The 14183-nt window shown below is 38.6% G+C and overlaps 6 protein-coding genes across 7 annotated transcripts; 3 read left to right on the plus strand and 3 right to left on the minus strand.

Moving 5' to 3' along the window:
• Positions 1 to 1472: 1472 nt before the first annotated feature.
• On the plus strand, positions 1473 to 3031 carry LOC108572608 (putative tRNA (cytidine(32)/guanosine(34)-2'-O)-methyltransferase). Its single transcript, XM_017934865.1, has 5 exons — positions 1473 to 1751; positions 1821 to 1902; positions 1991 to 2169; positions 2239 to 2633; positions 2699 to 3031. Exons 1-5 carry the CDS (start codon positions 1631 to 1633, stop codon positions 3029 to 3031), a joined length of 1110 nt encoding a protein of 369 aa, XP_017790354.1. The 5' UTR covers positions 1473 to 1630.
• Positions 3032 to 3277: 246 nt separating this feature from the next.
• LOC108572609 lies at positions 3278 to 6293 on the plus strand. Its single transcript, XM_017934866.1, has 4 exons — positions 3278 to 3292; positions 3386 to 3626; positions 4635 to 5798; positions 5884 to 6293. The coding sequence occupies exons 1-4, from the start codon at positions 3278 to 3280 to the stop codon at positions 6291 to 6293; spliced, it is 1830 nt and encodes a 609-aa protein (XP_017790355.1).
• A 414-nt stretch (positions 6294 to 6707) lies between these two features.
• LOC108572739 (probable U3 small nucleolar RNA-associated protein 11) lies at positions 6708 to 7676 on the plus strand. 2 transcript variants are annotated; one of them, XM_017935017.1, is made up of 2 exons: positions 6708 to 6791; positions 6907 to 7676. In XM_017935017.1, exon 2 carries the CDS (start codon positions 6915 to 6917, stop codon positions 7674 to 7676), a length of 762 nt encoding a protein of 253 aa, XP_017790506.1. In that variant the 5' UTR covers positions 6708 to 6791; positions 6907 to 6914. The 2 variants fall into 2 exon arrangements, with proteins under 2 accessions (XP_017790506.1, XP_017790507.1); XM_017935018.1 differs by having other exon boundaries at positions 6774 to 6835.
• Positions 7677 to 7795: 119 nt separating this feature from the next.
• Positions 7796 to 8916, minus strand: LOC108572610. Its single transcript, XM_017934867.1, has 5 exons — positions 8835 to 8916; positions 8608 to 8742; positions 8442 to 8528; positions 8282 to 8372; positions 7796 to 8204 (listed from the first exon to the last, which is right to left on the minus strand). The coding sequence occupies exons 1-5, from the start codon at positions 8914 to 8916 to the stop codon at positions 7805 to 7807; spliced, it is 795 nt and encodes a 264-aa protein (XP_017790356.1). The 3' UTR covers positions 7796 to 7804.
• Positions 8917 to 9418: 502 nt separating this feature from the next.
• Positions 9419 to 10668, minus strand: LOC108572768. Its single transcript, XM_017935050.1, has 3 exons — positions 10251 to 10668; positions 9997 to 10145; positions 9419 to 9592 (listed from the first exon to the last, which is right to left on the minus strand). The coding sequence occupies exons 1-3, from the start codon at positions 10666 to 10668 to the stop codon at positions 9419 to 9421; spliced, it is 741 nt and encodes a 246-aa protein (XP_017790539.1).
• Positions 10669 to 12559: 1891 nt separating this feature from the next.
• LOC108572611 lies at positions 12560 to 13236 on the minus strand. The gene is made up of 2 exons (XM_017934868.1): positions 13149 to 13236; positions 12560 to 12963 (listed from the first exon to the last, which is right to left on the minus strand). The coding sequence occupies exons 1-2, from the start codon at positions 13234 to 13236 to the stop codon at positions 12560 to 12562; spliced, it is 492 nt and encodes a 163-aa protein (XP_017790357.1).
• Positions 13237 to 14183: the final 947 nt, after the last annotated feature.

Raw genomic sequence — 14183 nt, forward strand, 5'->3', positions numbered from 1 at the left:
ACAAGACGTTTCATATGCACCAACCCAATATAAATCGACGTTGCATCACAATCGAGAGCGCATCGTCCGTCGTCGGTGGTCGCGAGAGAAAAAAAGCGCCAAGTCTTATTTGAAATTCATAGACTGTGGGGCTCATTAGAAACCCTATTTCCTCTATTGCAAGGATGCTCGTGCATTATGCAAAGAGCCACTAGCTGCGTGTTACCAGTAGCAACCTTATCATGTTGCATATCTGCATTTTATCAGGCCAAAGAACACGTCTTGATGGATGTTAGTCGTAACGATCTATGATTGATGCGTTTGTTGACGCGCCGTATTTCTTTCTCCAAGCACTTCTCATTTATCGACGGCAAGCTTTTTCATTGACGCGATTCGAAACTCGGATGACGATAAAAGAAACGATCGGTTGACCAAAACTTCGCAATAGGGTATCTGTGGTAAATAGATTTTGCAAGAAAGATGGATTTTGCGAAGACGCGCCTGCACGCGGTTCGATCAGCTCGCACGAGATCGTAACAGAAAATCTTTTACGTTACATGGGAACGTGCAAATATGCGATTACGTAAGAGCTGCGCGACTCGCGTTTCAGGCGGACACGAAATCCTCGTCCGCTTCGCGGAAGGCGAAGCAAACGTCGTTAATCGTTCGATGTTAATCGCAATCTCGTGTGATTAAACGGACAGTAAAGAGGAAATAGGAGAGTGAATAGTTGTTTCGCGCGTGTGCCATTCGAACGTGTCTTTGGACAAACCCTGAGAGACATTCTTTTGCTTTTTTCTCGCGTAAGACGAACTGAACGTTTTTTTAATAGTTTTGTCGTAATGAATCGTAAATAGAGAGTAAAGAATAGGATAATGGATGTTTGGTTTTTGTTACGGAACAGGAATACCTGAATTGAAAAGTAAATGGAATGAATAATTGTTGGGAAGATTTATAACCTATTTATAGAAACGTGCAGAGAGGTATCAGAAACGCGCAATTTTCAAATACCTTTCACCACGTATCATCGCTACGCGGGGAATAACAACGGTTGCTATTTTTTGCTTATTGATAATGACTATTGTTTGCTGATCGATAAAAAAAATCTCTTAAAAAAGAAAAAACCGCGTATAGCTGTTTGCAACGAACGAGTGCACGAAACATACGCTTGAAAGAACGCGATGGCGCTTAATACGCCACATTTCGTTCTAGTTTAACTGCTTCATTTGCCAGGGTCTCGCTACGCTTCACGACTACACGATAATGTTCGTGAAAATGTTTTTCTTTCGTGACGCGTTTAACGAAGCAAAAACAACGCTTAAAGTGTAAACACGAAATAATTGGTTTTATTTTTAGCGGAATTTATCGCCCGTCAAGGTCTGACATTTCCGCAAAGATTGATTTGTAATCGAAGAATTACAAAATGTATTACGTATATTTATGCGATAAGATAAGTTGAACTAAATGAATATTGAATTTGGCGGTAGCCCCATTAGTGTTGCCAACTGAGTGAAATTATAATTCTGAACTGTAGTTCTTGTAAGAGTTGCTATGTTTGACAACTTCGTGTTTAGGTGTTTACCACATTTACGTGATTAACCTACAAAAGAAGTTAAACAGTAAATATTGTTTATATATAGCTTAACTAAATATGGGGAAAACTTCGAAAGACAAACGAGATATATATTATCGACGAGCAAAAGAAGAAGGATGGAGAGCGAGAAGTGCTTTCAAGTTGCTCCAAATAGATGAAGAATGTCACATTTTCGAGGGTATGTATACAAAAATAACTGCAATGTTTTTCAGATAAAATGCAATACTTTGTTTACAATTTCAAAAAGGAGTGCACAGAGCTGTAGATTTGTGCGCGGCACCTGGTAGCTGGAGTCAAGTTTTATCAAAGAAGTTATGGCAAATTGAAGGGTATTAAGTATATTTACAATAATCAAGTAAAAAATCGTATGTTGCAAGGTATTTAAATTTTTCTTATGCTTTCCCACGTGGCACAAAGGTATCCAGAAAAGCATATTCCTCCAAAAATAGTTGCAGTTGATTTACAAGCCATGGCAGCAATAGATGGTGTAGTACAAATTCAAGGAGATATTACCAATATTAACACAGCAAAACAGATTATTGCTCACTTTGACAGTTGTCTGGCTGATTTAGTAGTTTGCGATGGAGCACCTGATGGTAAGCTTAAATTAATATATTGTTTTCTTTAATAGAAATTGATAATATTGTTAGATTGATCGTTTACAGTTACAGGTCTACACGATATGGATATTTATATTCAATCGCAATTATTATTAGCAGCTTTAAATATCACCACTCACATACTCAGGCCTGGAGGCACATTTGTAGCAAAAATATTCAGAGCCAAAGATGTGACTTTATTGTATGCTCAGTTACAGATATTTTTCTCCTATGTTTATTGCACAAAGCCTTGCAGTTCGCGCAATTCGAGTATAGAGGCTTTCGTAGTCTGTAAGAATTATTCACCACCAGAGGGTTATAAACCTCATTTGATGAATCCTTTGTTAATGCACGAGACGTGTGATTTCGATAAGCTTACAGGAATTAACAGGGCTATTGTTCCGTTCGTTGTTTGCGGCGATCTTAGTCAACCCGATTCTGATACTTGTTATCCGCTGAATGTAAGTTATTTACATTCACAATTTCCGCATAGAATTACGTTACGTTATCTATGTTTTTCTTCCAGTTCGAGGGGAAAGAATACACGTACCACGAGCCAGTACAAACACCGATTGCTCCACCATACCAAGAAGCGCTCTCATTGTTGGCGGACAGAGATACCGATTTTAGAAGGCCTGATGTTAGCGTGGTAGTGGACAATCTGAATTCAATGACTATTTCGGACTTTAAAAAGCAAGCGAAGCAAAAATGTAAGAAGGCAAACGAACATAAAAAGACTGAAGTGCAAGACAGCAAAAACAACAAAGACAACGATACCGACAAAGATGTATCAGAACTTAACGCGTTAATGTGTCTCACGTCTGTAAATTCTGACAATAAAGTTAACGATAAGGTGTAAAAATTTACGTTTCATTTTATATTGTAAAATTTCTTGAAATATACCATTCGTTTCATAAGAGTTATTGTTAATTTCCATTCGTCCCTTAATAATCCACCAAATCAATTCCACTATCTGTTTATAAACATAATATTATTCAAATCAGTGCCACGTACTGGAAACTTTTTTTCTTAATACACTTCGCGTTATGTTGACTACAATGGAATGGTAAACATCGTATCCGAATTCTAGCGACCTCGTCTAAGTATGACGCCGGCCGAGGTATTTATCGAAAGATATTTTAGCTATTCTTCTCAATATATCGAGCAACAACGATAGAATTTCTGTACGTGTTACAATTTTACAATTGAACAGACAAGCCGGGCGTGTTGCGTGTGCAAAAAACTATTTTGCTGCGCGCAATGCTGCGAACGACACCAGAAGAAGAAACACGCGAATCTTCAATTGGACTGTCCACTCTGCGCGTCTGAGAAGCTTCCGTTGAAAGCCTTCGAGGATAAAAGTCTGTTCTATCATATAGTGATCGCACATCTGCCACTTTACTGCTACTTGTGCGGTGAAACTTTCAAGAACAGCAAGGATTTGGAGTCCTTTGGTACGTATTCCTATCACTGATTTCTTCTTCGCTAAAAAAAATTCACAGCTACCATAAGTATCCTTAATCCTTACTATATCATTCTTCGTACAGTTTTACGCTAATTAACGATCCCAGATAGCACACGACGTCTTCGAAATGTCCATTTTTGGTCTGAATCTCTTACCACCTGAAACGTCTTGAGGACATTCGAATATCCGAGACTTTGTTAAGTTTTTAAAGAGGTATTCCCATTTGGAGACGTCATTTTTAAGCGATAATTAGGATAAAAAATTATCAGATAATTATAAACCAAGGAACTTCAAACACAGTGTAATTTTTATGTAATTATATTAATTATTATTTAAATTATTACGTGTTTGCCGCAGTGTGATCACGTTGTATTTTATTTGAGATAAAAAATGTATTTCGACTTTGAAAATATCGTTTTTATCATGAAAGTTTTAACTTCTTCAGACGGAAACTATTGTAGACATTGACGTAATTCTAGCGCGGACGATAAAGGGATATCTATTTCACACGTATTAGTTGATTCATTACTGAGAAATAAAAAAAAAACAAAATCGCGATGCATCCACTCTCTTCAAATCGTTATAACATTCTCATTTCGTTGAATTCAGGCGTACAATTTTAGTAAAACACTTTCACAGTGTTATACTGCGTTGTACTTTACAAAATCGATTTTTTTGTTCACCCCTCCAAATGGAAATACCCCCTTAAAAACTTTCTAAAGCCAGGGCATTGTGCTTCGCAGCGCCACGTTTCAAAGACATCTTGATTCGTAACACTGGACGTCGTTCAGACGTCTTTCCGACATCTTCAGGCTTCCACTAGACGTTTGTTTCTTTGCTTCTTGCCATGAAATTCATTACATCTATATTAGAACGAATTAACAGCTGCTTAAGTTACAATATTTTTATTTAGCCACTGTAGCGGTTTATAGTACCTAAAGGGTTCATTCTATCGTTGATTTATTATTCTTTCCGGTGACATTCTCTGGCGACGAAGGCACGTGCAACTGGTGGAAATCTCGACATCGTCATTCACTGGTCACCGAGCAGGAGTCCGTTCTGGGCACGCCACCGTTAACTTCGGACGAAGCTGGATCGACGGGGTTCAATGGTAACTTCGGTCCGCTCACCTCTCCTCCAGAGTTGTACAGAAGCACCAGCACACCGATGATCATGGGCCAGAAGAACAGCTTCGAGTTCAAAACACCGAACGTGCTGAGTTTCTTTCTGAAAACACCGAAAACCGACACCTCGTCGTTGAAGACAGATCAAATTCGCAACGATACACAGGAAGGCAGTTCTAAATACGATAATTCGACCAGCAAATACATCAGTTGCCCCTCGAACTTGGACTCAGCAGAAACTCCGTTTCGTTCTATGCCTCTGACTCGTGAAAATATGGAAGAACTTCCGCGAAGCAATTCGAGAAAGTTGAATATCACGAAAGACCAAGAAAAGAACAACACCAGTGAATATTACACGGATAATCATTGTCTGGAGGATATGGAATTGACGAACGTCGACGAGGAAGTTCCCGACTCTCAGAGTTCCGAAATAAACCAAAGAGAGAAACGATCAGATTCGCTGAAAAAAGTTCGATTCTCGGATCAACACGAGGATCCTCTGATTCCAAGCTCGACGGCCACGTTCAATATGACGGAAAACGAAGAATACTTCGAGGCGTGTAACACACTGTCCGAGATTAAACAATCTCTGGAGAATTCGCAGGTGAAGATATACCAGGACAACGCGAAAAACACGGAAAAAGAGAATCGTAGTCCGGATAAGAAAACCATGAACTGCAACGAACAATCTTCTGCTTCTTCGCGAGTGGTGATGATGGTAATGATTGAGAACAATTCTGCTTGTTCAACTACCGACTTGATCGACTCTGGTTTAAAGAAATTGCAACATTTCGCTTCTAACACGAACCTTTCAGGCAGCAGTCATAATTCTTCTAGTTGCAGTGGTTCGATTACGTCTGTAGATAGTTATTACAGTATTTCCAATCATAATTATTATTCGCCGCCAAATGTATCGAGTAGTACCGGTACCAAAGAGTTGAGTATTTCGTCGAATAGTAGTAACGAGAGTAGCAGCTCTGGTGGAATTTTATCCGCGGTTGCTAATGCAGTGAGAAGTGTCGTGAAGAACTTTTCCGGTATGTATATATAGTCATAGTCCTCGAGGAAATATATAAAAAATATTGTGGTGTAACTTTTGTGTTCTTTTTATTTCTTCATCAGGAGTGGGATCCTCTACGAACATCGAAAGAGAGCAAGTTTCTTCGATGGGCGACATTACAAGACCCTCCACTTCAGACACTTTCAGTTCTGTTTCTAACCTAGCGTCTTCCCTTTTCACAAGACCGAGAAAACGTCCGAGAGACATCGTCGAAAGCGTGCCGACTTCACAAAGGCAAGTGGATTATGTTGCTCCTCAGATAGAGCTGAGAAGTCCTCTTGCGAAACGACCTCGTGGATGGTATAAAATTAAGGGTCGAGAACCTATCGCGAGAATGCGAAATAAACTGCCTCTTACATCTCCGAGAGGAGTGTCTTCGGAGACTCAAGTTTTTCATCAAGGATCGTTGTCCGTTGGCGACACTGTTTTACCTCTACCCTCCAGGGCACACCAATCTACGCAAACTGATTGATAATCGACGATAATTGTAATTTTAACGTTTAATTTGTAATTTTTTTTTATCCAGAACTGATAAGCGTTATTTAATTTTGCACTTTTATATATACGGACATACATTCGTGGAAATGGTATGGTCTGTATGTCGACCGAAATGATTGTAACACTAAATATTTATTGTATCAGTTTGTTATTGTAAATTGATTCATTATTGCGTTAGTTCGTTATTATTAGTTGTTCGATGTAATAAGTTATTTCTTTATTATGGAATATTGTTGTAAAAATTGTAAAGTTTTTCTATTTTATATAATAAAACAGGCAATATTTTAAAAGTAATAGCATCGAGTAATTTAAATTTATCAATCCTCTTGGTGCTGTTAGATGTCGTATCAGTCAAGTTTGTTGTATTTACGATTGAGGTTATGTTCGGTGTTACAGTGCTTACTGTACAATAGTATTTAAATGCACTTTCAAATTTAACATTATTTTTCATTTTAACGTGGATCACTTTTAGGTACGTCACTCTGTTGTTCCAAATCGCGTGATTATCAAATTTCAGTAAATATTTGTTTCTTTGGTTAGTGAAAAAATGTTTAGCGTTGATTTATTTAAGCATTTCAATTTTTCAGTCTTAACAATGTCTTCGTGGAAGAAAGCTGCGAAGTCAGCGCAGAAAACTCATCGGGAAAGACATCAACCAGAATCTCGAAAGCATTTAGGTCTTTTACAGAAGAAAAAGGATTACACTGCCAGAGCTAAAGATTACCATGATAAACAGAAGACTTTGCAACTTCTGCGTAGACGTGCCCTTAACAGGAATCCAGATGAATTTTACTATCACATGATTAACTCTAAAGTTGATAAAGGGGTCCACAGGGAAAAAAGAAAAGAAGTTGATTATACTCCAGAACAGATACAGATAATGGAGACACAAGATATTCGATACGTAGCTCACAAAAGAAACATAGAAGCAAAGAAGATAAACAGACTTCAAAGTGAACTGCACATGATAGATGCTGCGAATGAAACCAAGAACAAACACATATTCTTCGTGGATGATACAAATGAGATGAGAAACTTCGATGTTGCAAAAAAGCTGGATACTCATCCAGCATTGTTGTCCAGACGTACAAACAGGCCAAAATTAAGTAGATTAAAGGATATGAAACTGCCAGAATTAGACGAACGTAGCTTAGATCAATTAGAACGGAAGAAACAAGTAGCTTACAGGGAATTGCGAAAGAGATTAGATAGAGAAAGAGAATTGACTATTGTACAGCAGAAATTAGAAGTGCAGAGAGCACTGAAAGATAGAAAAATTACTAAACCGAAATTAGTAAGTATAGGAACAAAGGATGCTGCCCCTATCTACAAATGGAAATACGAGAGAAAACGATGATTTATTATTTGTATTTAATATACAAGTTTAATAAATGTTTCATTTTAATCTATCCCTTTCGACTATAACTTTTCTTCTTCGTGCTTCTTCAAGTAATCTACTAATTAGTGCTTCATTTGCAATAATTGTTAATCGATATCCACTACTGTTGTCAATTCACTTCCTGCTTCAGTTAGAACTTCAACGTCTCGTGGTGTAGTAATCCCTTCAGTTTCTACCACGGTCTTCATCGTCATCGTTGGCATTGTCGTTGCCATAGTTGTTGCCATCGTCGTCGCCATAGTCGTAGTCATCATCGCCCCTGTCATCGTTGTTCCCATCGTCATTTGATTAGTGGACATTGCCGATGTCATTCCAGCCTTCATCGTCGTCGACATTCCTCCCATTCCTTGCGTACCGTTCGTCATTTGCATCGTTCCATTAGTCGGCATCATGGGCATCTCCGTTGACACGCTGACGCAGTCGTAATTTAATTGCCATAATCGTTTCTTCGAGACGATGTCCATTCGAAGGCAAACGGTGATCGATCTTCGAGTGAAATTTGTCGGAAATATCAATTAGAGAATGTCGTAGTTTTTTCAAAATTATAACGAAGTATGTCATACCTGGGAAATTCATTGAGTTCCAATACATTTATACACGCAGACGAGAAATAACATCCGGGTATATTAGTGCAGAACTTCAATGGCTTGTAATCTATATAATAAAAAGAAGAAACACTCGAATTAACAATTGTAACAATGATTAAAAATGAAAATTTATTACCCGTGACTGTTCTGGCTCTTATAGTATCCGAATTCAGCGTCACGTCGAGGTTTAAAGCGTTCCTTTTATAGGAGAAATTAACGCAAACTACGTAAAAAGATGGGAAATTTAAAGATAATAAATAAAATACAATTTTGAAATGATGTAGTTGAATTAAGAAACTTACGATTCTTCTCGATTTTAGTGTACAAAATGACGACGCTTTGGCAGCAAGAGCAAGAATAAGACTCTTTACAGGTGCAATATTTCTGAATCGTCGAGACTGCTCTGTAGCCCAAGAATTCTCTGGACGCAGCAACTCCTGATACACATTTTATAAAACAAATCAGACGAAATTGAACTTCTACAATTGCATCGAACAGAGAGTTGAAAAAAGAAAAAAGAAGGTCTAACTTTCTTCCGCCACAGTGGTTGCCCAATAAAACAGCAAATGCAACCAGAATAAAATCAGGACACCGCACACTCTGGAATTCATGCTTAGAATCTTTCGATACACTTTTTCACCGTGATACATTCACAATTCCACTACACGGACAGGTTGCATCTCACGATTATACTGACCGGGCATCGACGATTGCTGTTCCACTAAACAATACTGTCTCGGGTCGATGGTTACTCCACAGGATGTAATTATTGTGGTATAATAAAAAAAAAAAAAAAAAACAGCTTTCTGAATGTGTCTGTTTATTCCTCTCTTTTCCTCGATAACTCACGATGCGTTTTATTTAGAGAGATAGAGAGAGAGAGAGAGAGAGAGAGAGAGAGAGAGAAAGAAAAAAAGAGAATCGAGTGACTGCATTGATCGAAAATGTGATAATTATATTGTCACAGGATAAAATCGTCGCGTTACAACTATTTCACACGTCTATGGAAAGAAAATACAATAAATAGTAATTGCAGGCACGCAATAGCAGGAGGAATGCGTAATTGTACTATTAAGTCCTTCACGCTTGTCACGAACAGAATCTTAGGTTTCCTCAGAAATCAAGTAAATCGTCGTCTTCGTCGTCTTCGTCGTCGTAATCATAATCGTCCTCATCCTCATCATCGTCGTCACCTGGCAAGAATTCTATTTGACCTATTCCACCTCCGTCCTCTGGCTTCACCAGAGCCAGCCCATTAGAACCGAATCTAATGCAATCTAAACCGACCTGGAAACATATGCATTATTCATCGGATTAATCGAAGTGGTCGAAAATTTTCCTTCTTCGCTCCCGCAAATTAACGCGGTGAATCTGTCACGCCAGATTTACATGTTTCGCTCAGGGCAGAGAAAATTGCAAGAATTTTCATTATTCTTTAAATTCGTGAAATTTTCTTAAGTGAAGTTTTCTTAAATTATTCAAATTTTCTTTATTATTATAATTTGTTTTTCTAATTCAAAATAATGCCTAGTTAGCTATGACGTTCGAAATTTTAATTTCAGAAATTTAGAATTTTGAGAATAGAAATTTATTCAGAAATTTAATTTCATTCGACTTATTCCAAACATTTCAGGACCTCCGGTCAAAAACGACCACCGTGGCAGTTAACCAAACGATCACGGTTCACCTACCTTGAACATCGTGACGTCCCGGAATTTCCCCTCCATGTTCACGCACATGTGCATATTTCTACCCTGGAAGTATATGTTGTAAAATCGAACGCATGCTTTAACAATCGGAATTCGTGGCACTGGCACGCATACCGGTCGCGGGTTCTTTCCTGAAACGTGAAACACTTATCAAACGAACGAAGAAAAAAAGAAAGAAAGAAAGAAAACAGAAAAGAAACGAGAATGATCAATTCAACGTAGAGTCGAAAAAATACCAGACACAGTTCTCGTGTACAAAACTCTGTCGTTCATCGAGATTTTCGCAGTGAAGGCGAACTCTTCCGGTTCGTATGTGACGTTCACGCAAGCTTTCTGTTTCCACGTATCGAACAGAATTCTAGAGCAACATCCACAAATTCCTCCTCCGCATTGGCATGGACCTTGTCTGACTGCTGTCACCTGTGTAGTTGTGTTCGTGGTAGAATTTGTCGCTTTTTTCAACAACTCCTGCAATTTCTTCATGTTCGCGATCTTCTTCGTCGCGTCTTCGTTCCCCGTACGAGACAGCGCATCGTTATTCGCCGTTCTATCCGACTTGCTCTCCGTATCAATGGCTCGTTTGTTGGCTCGTTGGAACGAGCCTCGAACGCAGAGAACGGCGAGGAAGAGTAACCAACAACAGGCGATCCTCATATTCTCGTCCTTGAGGAGTCTCAGCGAGAGGACATCTCCTCGTAGGATAGAATGCTCCTTGTTAGACGTTCGAGACTCGACTGGTCAGTTAACGGATATCTCACTCTGACCTCGTTTTACGGAGAAATTTAGGTTCGCCTCGTGTACTGCTCACCCGCATTTTATTTTCTAGTGGATCCACCGATGGTAATCCGATTAAGGAGAAGAAACGATCTGGACACACCGTCGCGTGGCAGATTCAGAGTATACGTAGCCGTGGTGGAGAGGAGAAGAAAGGAGGAATGGTACGCTGGACGTGATTCTTGTGGAATTTATTCGATCCACTTGGTTTACTTAAAAAGATACGCTATCTTGAAATAAATAGTAATATGTTGTTAAATAGTTGGACGTAGATTCTTTTCGCTTAGTTAACCATTCTATGGCACAGTAATAAACGCTCGTGTGTATGTATGTATTAGGACGAATCTATTAACAGTTCGATAACGTTAGGAAATTTTCATGCAAATTTTTGGAAATACTACGATCGAAATTATGTATCTGGTTACAAGGTAGACGATTTTTGTCCTTTTGTGCTGTAAAGAATATGCGGAAGAAATATGTAACGATGATCGTGAGATCTCTGGAAAAAAATAATCTTACTGGTACGAGCGCCTCTTGAAATAGTATAACTTTGTCCTGAGGACTTTTTCCATAAAAGCGTAAATAACAAATTAGACGTCCCCATTTAAATGGTCTTGAACAGTAAAAATTCTTCTTTTTCCTTAATACCTTGGTTTAGAGAGCCACACAAGCTGATTGCAGTACATTTTTCGCAGGTCACTTTTTTCGTGTACATCAAGGTTTCTTAAATGGAACCCTATAACTTTTTCATTCCTTCTTTTAGCGGACAGAAAGACAAACACGGCAAGCATCGCAACATACTCAGTTTTGGCATTAGTACAGGAGTATGTGTAATACGTTAAAAGTCTCTCTTTACCACTAGAAATATTCCATCGATTAGTTTGACCAAATTTTCCACTTAAAGATAATGTACATCAGTTTCTCTCCAACGATCTCGAAAGATATACTATTTTAAAATAAATAGTAACGTGCGATGAAACGCACGCTTAGTTCGCCATTCTATGGCACAGTAATTAACTTATATATATAAACTGAAAATATTGAATAAAATTTGTTCAAAAATTCTTGAAAAATTATTTCTTCGTGTGTACTTTTATGTCGATGAACAGCGATAATGCGCGAACCTCGGTCGATTTTCCTTCGAGAAAAATCTGAAATATTTAAACACATGTCCGTCAAATTCTCAAATTCGACCATCTCGCAAACGAAGCAACATACCAACAAATTTCATTCCATACTTTCGACTTATCTATACACGTAGAATCACCTCCTGCATATGCACCTACTAAAAGCTTCTCGTTTCACCATCAGAAGTACAGTAGACTCCCGTATAACGCGGCAAAGATATCGCGACTACTGTTTTCATACAACGCGATTCCTCGTACAACGCTTAGATGCAGAGTTAGAAAAGAAATCATAGATTAAGGGGTTAACCGCGTTACACGAGTCGACTGCAGGGGTTCCCGAAGTGCGGCCCTTGATGGCAGATCAGCCGCCATCTTGAATTTACAGAGATAATTTACATATTTACAAAAACATAAATAAATTTTATCATATTACAATTAAAAAGTATTCAGTTAAGAAAATACTAAATTTTCTATGTAATATATCTTGTTATTATATAGATTGTATATATTTTATTGTCCAACGGCCAATGGCCGTAATTGTCTTAATGGCCCGCCAAATATTTTCGAACGTACAATTTGGCCCACATAGACAAAACTCTGGGAACCCCTGGTCTACTGTATTCCATCGATTAATCCCAAACTTTTCATTCAGCAAACATCACACGATCGTCAATTTTATCGAACAATTTCAATTTCAGCTGTCCAATTTCCGCCTCCTCCTCGGGAGTCAACACGCTCGTGTAATTCGCGTAGATCTCGAGATCCAGCTGCTCGAAGTCTACGGCGTCGTAGACTGCCGGTTCGTCGATCTGCTGTTGCGTTTCCTCCATGTTCTCGCTGGCGATGTAATCCATTTGCGCCCAATTGATCCCGTTCGGGCCTATTTCCACGCAGTTGAAACGCAATGTCAACACTGTCATGAAGAAAATTCGCGTTTCTAAGTTCAGACAGGTGTGCAGATTGTTCTGGTTGAAATACGTGTCGGACAATGTTAAACAGAACTTGACGAATCGCAGGATCGGAAGGCAGAACACTGACCGACTTCTGACTGAAAATTAACGAGAAAGATCCTTTTATTCGTAGTATCCGGGGGCCTTCATGGCAAAAAATAGGAAACCGACACAGGAGAATAGAGAGCCGAAGGCCCGGGTTCGATTCTCTGTTGGTTCTTTGAGTCCCTCAATATTTTTCCGTCGGTTCCTACAATATCGTTTGGAAAGATTAGATACGTACGAGATAAAGTTCTGTAGAAGATCCTGTTGTTGTTTTCGTAAAGCGAGATGGTAAAATCGCCGTTGTCAGGTGTGTAAGCGAATCTCATGCGTATATCAGCAGAAGCAGGATCTTCATGTTCGCAGAATTACCGCCATAGTTCGATAACTCGGTTTTCAAACCGACTCCGGTGCTTGTGATGTTGTCGGACGAATTGAAGATAGTTACTCCTGTGTGAACGAGATGTAATTCGATGGAACGTTATTTGGAAGCACGTAGCTATGTATCACCGTTTCTATCGTCGAACGAGCCATTTAGAAGGTAAAACGACAAACTCTGTGAAATGACGTTTGTTTAATTTGCTTTATTTGTGAAAAATTAAGCGTAAGTCTGTGTAAAAGAATTAAGGGTAAAAATGTGCTTCGATGCTAACATTGGAAGAATGTGAAAAAGTGGAGTTAATCGTTTCGGTTTGTGAATGGCTCGAATGTGAAATCCTTTGATCGTGAGAGTTTTCATTAGGGTAAATAGGAGTAGATAATTTTTTTTTGAAATACTCGTTAGATTCCACGATTCTTCCCGCCAGAAGTTTATCTATCAGGCGTACAAATTAATTCGGCGCCTTTTATCGTAGTCTCGATTCGTTTCTCGACTCGAAACTAACTCATTTCTTCGGATACGGAATTTATCAGTTGCGCGGTAAATAGAAAAAGGTGATCCAAAGTAATGTAGATTATTTCGAACCTTAAAATGAATTTTGTCTGTTTTGTGAATAAACGTTGAAGTTTGTAAACAAAGACACCGCGTTAATTAATTGCGTGGTTTCAAGTTTTTCATCCTTTTAATTCAACTTTGCTGCAAAAATTTCTCGCTTACTATCTCGTCTCTGCGATATGTAAAAACCGACTCATGTTTTATTAAATTTCACTGCACAGTATTTTCGTGCGTTTTGGTTCAACTGACCCACAGTGTACGAGAAAAAACTCTCCGTTTTTCGTTCAATTGATTCTAGACGAAATTCTACCTTTAGAAAACGTGGTCCCCGATTTATTCTAT

The sequence above is a fragment of the Habropoda laboriosa genome, unplaced genomic scaffold (assembly GCF_001263275.1).
Source record: "Habropoda laboriosa isolate 0110345459 unplaced genomic scaffold, ASM126327v1 scaffold22, whole genome shotgun sequence".
Lineage (NCBI taxonomy): Eukaryota > Metazoa > Arthropoda > Insecta > Hymenoptera > Apidae > Habropoda > Habropoda laboriosa.

Coding starts and splice junctions, on each gene's coding strand:
- LOC108572610 (XM_017934867.1), bottom strand. CDS start 8,916: ATGAATTCCAGAGTGTGCGGTGTCCTGATTTTATTCTGGTTGCATTTG. Junction 8,743..8,834: donor AACCACTGTGGCGGAAGAAA/GTTAGACCTTCT, acceptor AATGTGTATCAG/GAGTTGCTGCGTCCAGAGAA. Junction 8,529..8,607: donor CACTAAAATCGAGAAGAATC/GTAAGTTTCTTA, acceptor CTTTTTACGTAG/TTTGCGTTAATTTCTCCTAT.
- LOC108572739 (XM_017935017.1), top strand. CDS start 6,915: ATGTCTTCGTGGAAGAAAGCTGCGAAGTCAGCGCAGAAAACTCATCGG.
- LOC108572609 (XM_017934866.1), top strand. Junction 3,627..4,634: donor CAAGGATTTGGAGTCCTTTG/GTACGTATTCCT, acceptor CTGGCGACGAAG/GCACGTGCAACTGGTGGAAA. Junction 5,799..5,883: donor TGTCGTGAAGAACTTTTCCG/GTATGTATATAT, acceptor TTTCTTCATCAG/GAGTGGGATCCTCTACGAAC.
- LOC108572608 (XM_017934865.1), top strand. CDS start 1,631: ATGGGGAAAACTTCGAAAGACAAACGAGATATATATTATCGACGAGCA. Junction 2,170..2,238: donor TTGCGATGGAGCACCTGATG/GTAAGCTTAAAT, acceptor GATCGTTTACAG/TTACAGGTCTACACGATATG. Junction 2,634..2,698: donor ATACTTGTTATCCGCTGAAT/GTAAGTTATTTA, acceptor TTTTTCTTCCAG/TTCGAGGGGAAAGAATACAC.
- LOC108572611 (XM_017934868.1), bottom strand. CDS start 13,236: ATGAGATTCGCTTACACACCTGACAACGGCGATTTTACCATCTCGCTT. Junction 12,964..13,148: donor CTTCTACAGAACTTTATCTC/GTACGTATCTAA, acceptor GTTAATTTTCAG/TCAGAAGTCGGTCAGTGTTC.
- LOC108572768 (XM_017935050.1), bottom strand. CDS start 10,668: ATGAGGATCGCCTGTTGTTGGTTACTCTTCCTCGCCGTTCTCTGCGTT. Junction 10,146..10,250: donor GTACACGAGAACTGTGTCTG/GTATTTTTTCGA, acceptor TTCACGTTTCAG/GAAAGAACCCGCGACCGGTA. Junction 9,593..9,996: donor GGGACGTCACGATGTTCAAG/GTAGGTGAACCG, acceptor ATATGTTTCCAG/GTCGGTTTAGATTGCATTAG.